Genomic DNA, 4,533 nt, shown 5'->3' with positions numbered 1-4,533 from the left:
CAAAACATCCCCACAGCATGATGCTGCCACCACCGTGCTTCACCGTAGGGTTGGTGCCAGGTTTCCTCCAGACGTGACGCTTGCCATTCAGGCCAAAGAGTTCAATCTTGGTTTCATCAGACCAGAGAATCTTGTTTCTTATGGTCAGAGTTCTTAGGTGCCTTTTGGAAAACTCCAAGTGGGCTGTCATGCGCCTTTTTTTATTGAGGAGTGGCTTCAGTCTGGACACTCTACCACGAAGGCCTGATTGGTGGAGTGCTGCAGAGATGGTTGTCCTTCTGGAAGTTTCTCCCATCGCCACAGAGGAGCTCTGTCAGAGTGACCATCAGGTTCTTGGTCACCTCCCAGGCCCTTCTCCCACGATTGCTCAGTTTGGCTGGGCGGCCAGCTCTAGGAAGACTCTTGGTGGTTCCAAGCTTCTTCCATTGCAGAATGATGGAGGCCACTGTGTTCTTTGGGACCTTCAATGCTGCAGAAATGTTTTGGTACCCTTACCCAGATCTGTGCCTCGACACGGACAATTCCTTCGACCTCATGGCTTGGTTTTTAGCTCTGACATGCACTGGCAAATGTGGGACCTTATATAGACAGGTGTGTGCCTTTCCAAATTCTGTTTACATTTTTTTTTAATTATATAAATTTGCAGAAATGTCTAAACCTGTTTTCACATTGTCATTATGGGGTGTTGTGTGTAGATTTGCTGAAGATTTGAAATCAAATTTAATCCATTTTAGAATACGGCTGTAACGTAACAAAATGTGGGAAAAGTCAATTGGTCTGAATACTTTCCGTAGGCACTGTATGCATGTATGTATATGAATGTGGTGGGTAGGGTACATGATAGCCTAAATTTGTACATTATAGGTCATCTTTTATTGTCTCGTCATCAAAATTCAGAAGGAACTTGCACATCTGAGCAATCTTTGTTGCAGGTGCATGGTAACAACTGAATAACATGAAAAAATAAGAAACCCGTCGAAGGAAGTGAAAAAGGTTCAAGTTTAGCTCAGTGAACATGAGGTTATAATGAAGGAGATTCTTGGCCCGGACTTCACAGCCATACATGACACAATCAACCAATCCATTGGGTAATACAGAGACTTCCTACAAGCAACAAAGATCAAGAAATATCAGCGAGACACAGAGGACTACCAGCTCAACCAGGTTTATGCATGGGAAGGCCCAAGGACGGCAGCACCGAGAGGCCGACATAGGCAAGCACCACTGACCGGGGGGGGACAGAGACTCGGACAAAGACTCGGCTTCCACTGAGAGCAAATTCCCTACAGACAGCGACTCCAGCTACCATCGCACACAAACAGTTTTTTATTGTTGCCCGAAAGCAGTACAAGAAGGCTCCAAAAATAATCTATGCAGGAGAGGCAAGCGGTCAGAGGGGACCAGGAACACAGGCCGTGGACACGGAGCTACAGCATAATCGAGTAACCTCTCCAAAGAAAAGCTCACTCACAAGTCTCAGTCTTATCTAAGGGCCTCTTTTGTACCTACATGTACAGACAAACCATTTGTTACGAAAGTATATGTGTTTAAATTCTTTCGGCAAGATTAAACTTAAACGTGTTTTCCCAAAATACTGTTTCTGGCCTACAAACCTAACAAAGAACTTTTACTCATTTTAAGCCCCAAAGCAAATTCTGTCCGATGGTTAACAACTCCTCAATTAATATCTGTTGTAGGTTAGTTTAACAAGAAGCCATGTCTGTCTGTATATACAAGAAAAAGAAACCATATTCAGAAGTACCTCACCAGGATAGAAGAACTACTGAAAGACTCGTCTTTGGTTATCAAACCTGCAGACAAGGGGGGTGCTATGGCCATTTTAGACTATGGAAAATACAAAGAACAGATTCAGAGACAACTTTAATAATGAGCTTTTATATAGAAAACGGAGTGTTGGCCCTACTCAATTACCTCGACTAACTGGTTCCCCCGCACATTGACTCTGTACTGGTACCCCCTTGTATATAGTCTCACTATTGTTATTTTACTGCTGCTCTTTTAATTACGTGTTACTTTTCTTTCTTATTCATATTTTTTTTAACTGCATTGTTGGTTAGGGGCTCGTAAGTAAACATTTCACTGTAAGGTTGTATTCACCTGTTGTATTCGGTGCATGTGACTAATACGATTTGATTTGATGTGGTTTTGAGAAAGACCAATTCTGCTTCTGTCTGCTTTACATAGCATGGTTGTGGGCAACCACATCTTGTAGTTGGGGGAAGTTATAACACGTCATTCAGGTCTTGTACCGCTGATGGACTACAAGTGCAAGCTTAAGTAAGTAGCCTAGTCGAAAGTAGATTTTATGACGTTTCATCGTGATCACAAGTTCCATTGTGTATAGATATTGTAACCTTAATCTCACAATTGTTTTCAGTTATGTATGCTTGAATTAGCTTTAGCTTTACATTTTTATATTTTAGTCATTTAGTAGACACATTTATCCAGAGCGACTTACAGTAGTGAATACATACATTTTAATGCTTTAGTGCCTACCTCCGGTAGGACATTAATTGAATGTTCACTTTCAAATATAATATTTATACTTTAAAATAGGGAGTTCTATTTTTTGCTATGATGAAAAGCTATTTTGTGACAAAGTCGATGTCCTTGTGGTAGGTGACTCGTGGTGAGATCTTTTCTCACCTCAGCTCCAAGTTTTACATCCTGTTCAGTGGCTTTTCAGTTCTACATTCTGACTACACTAAACAACAATTTACAAGAATTGAGAAGGATGTAGCACACAATGTGTTCATTATTTTGAACTAAATATGTACATTTTCTTTGGTCTGACTAACAATCTGTTCCATTTAAACATTTTCAAGGTGAATATTTATGTCTTGCATCCCCCCCTACATCCCATCCCAAGATGAACAGCACAATGCTGCCTCTGGACAACATTACAGCCAACAGCAGTCTTTGTACAGTGGAACCCCAGCATATCTCCATCACTGTTTTCCTCCTCCTGGTCTTCCTGGTTGGTTTCTTCCTCAACAGTTTCAGTCTGTGGGTCTTCTGCTGCCGTATACCACAGTGGAGCTCTGGTGCCGTCTTGCAGTTTCATTTGGCTGTCAGTGATGCTATCATCACACCAGTTGCACCATTTATGGCAACATACTTTGTCATGGGTAGCCACTGGCCCTTTGGAGCTTTTCTGTGCAAGTTGAAGATTGCCCTGCTGATCATTCACTTTTATGGCAGTATCCTGTTCCTCACACTCATCAGCATTCATCGATATGTGGCAGTGGTCCAGTTTAAACAAGGCTCCTGCATGAAACGAAAGGCGTTTGTTCAGAAGCTGTGTGCTGGAGTCTGGCTGGTTTTGCTGGCTAAGGGGATTGCCTGTTTCTACTTCTTTAACACAGGCCAAGTGGGAAACCGCACACAATGTCTTAGCATTCATCAGCGAGATTACATTGAGACTTACTTTGCCATCAACTTCGTTTTGCTCACCCTTGGGTTCCTAATGCCTTTCTCAGTGGCAGTGACGTGCTATGTTCAGATAGCAAGATCAGTGTCTCGTATCAATATCAACACGTTTAAGGGCCATGGTATTAAGGCCAAGTCCCGTAAAATGGTGGCCATGTGTCTGGTGATATTTGGACTGTGCTTCATGCCTTTGAACGTGATACGCACTGTGGCTGTCGTGTTAAAGAAGTACTTTCCAGAACAATGCATCCTTCTGCAGGTGGAGACCTCATACTATTTTTCCTGGATTTTGGCTGGAGCAAACTGCTGTCTGGACCCATTGCTTTACAGTTTTGGATCACACAATTTTGTCAAGGCTATTCATAGGTCTCTCAGAAAATTTGATGTCAAGTTCAAAGAAGACCCTGCCACAAATGACCAGATCAGCTACAATGCTGCTATTGATTCTCCCTCCATTGTATTAGAACACAAGGAAAACATGTCCACACCCAGCATTTGAACACATCTTGAATGAGGATCCTCATAGTAGTCTCATCACATTTGCTCAGTGTCTTCATCATCCTGAGAAAGTATAGTTTTATTATCTATAACATAAATAGTATTCATAGAATTGACATGGGACATGTGAAGAAAAAATGTATGTACCCGAGAGTGATCATAAATGTATTCTTTATTGATGTGTAATAAAGATTAGATACTGTAATTGGAAAGCAAAACCTATAAACATGCTCTGTTTTAAACTAATCAAAGTGTATATCATAAGCATGTTAATTTTTTTTTAAAGGAATACCTTTTCCAACTGCATTCATTTGAAAAAAATATATATTTTACTCGGTTATAAGCGAAACAAATAAGTAATGGGGGTGGGGTTGGATGTTCTGTGGCTTAACGATTGCATAGCTGATTTTAAAAAAAAATGCTTTTCCTCTTTCTGTTTAATTGTGTTATTACCGCCTCAAGCAGGAAGTCTCTAGAGGAGTTGTGACGAGGTGTTAACAAAGTCCCGTTCTGAACAGCACGTGTGAACGAGGTAATGCTTTAAGTCTTTGTAAATTCTCTCTTCTTATGGGCTTATAATAACAG

General features: G+C 41.2%; 1 protein-coding gene across 1 annotated transcript; it reads left to right on the top strand.

Annotated features, from left to right (window-relative positions):
• The first annotated feature begins 2,890 nt into the window (after positions 1-2,890).
• On the top strand, positions 2,891-3,949 carry LOC120063574 (P2Y purinoceptor 2-like). Its single transcript, XM_039013924.1, has one exon. The coding sequence runs from the start codon at positions 2,891-2,893 to the stop codon at positions 3,947-3,949; it is 1,059 nt and encodes a 352-aa protein (XP_038869852.1).
• The last annotated feature ends 584 nt before the right edge of the window (positions 3,950-4,533 follow it).

The sequence above is a fragment of the Salvelinus namaycush genome, chromosome 18, assembly GCF_016432855.1.
Source record: "Salvelinus namaycush isolate Seneca chromosome 18, SaNama_1.0, whole genome shotgun sequence".
Classification (NCBI taxonomy): domain Eukaryota; kingdom Metazoa; phylum Chordata; class Actinopteri; order Salmoniformes; family Salmonidae; genus Salvelinus; species Salvelinus namaycush.
Note: the sequence above shows the minus strand (reverse complement) of the source record. Positions and strands in the feature narration are given on the sequence as shown.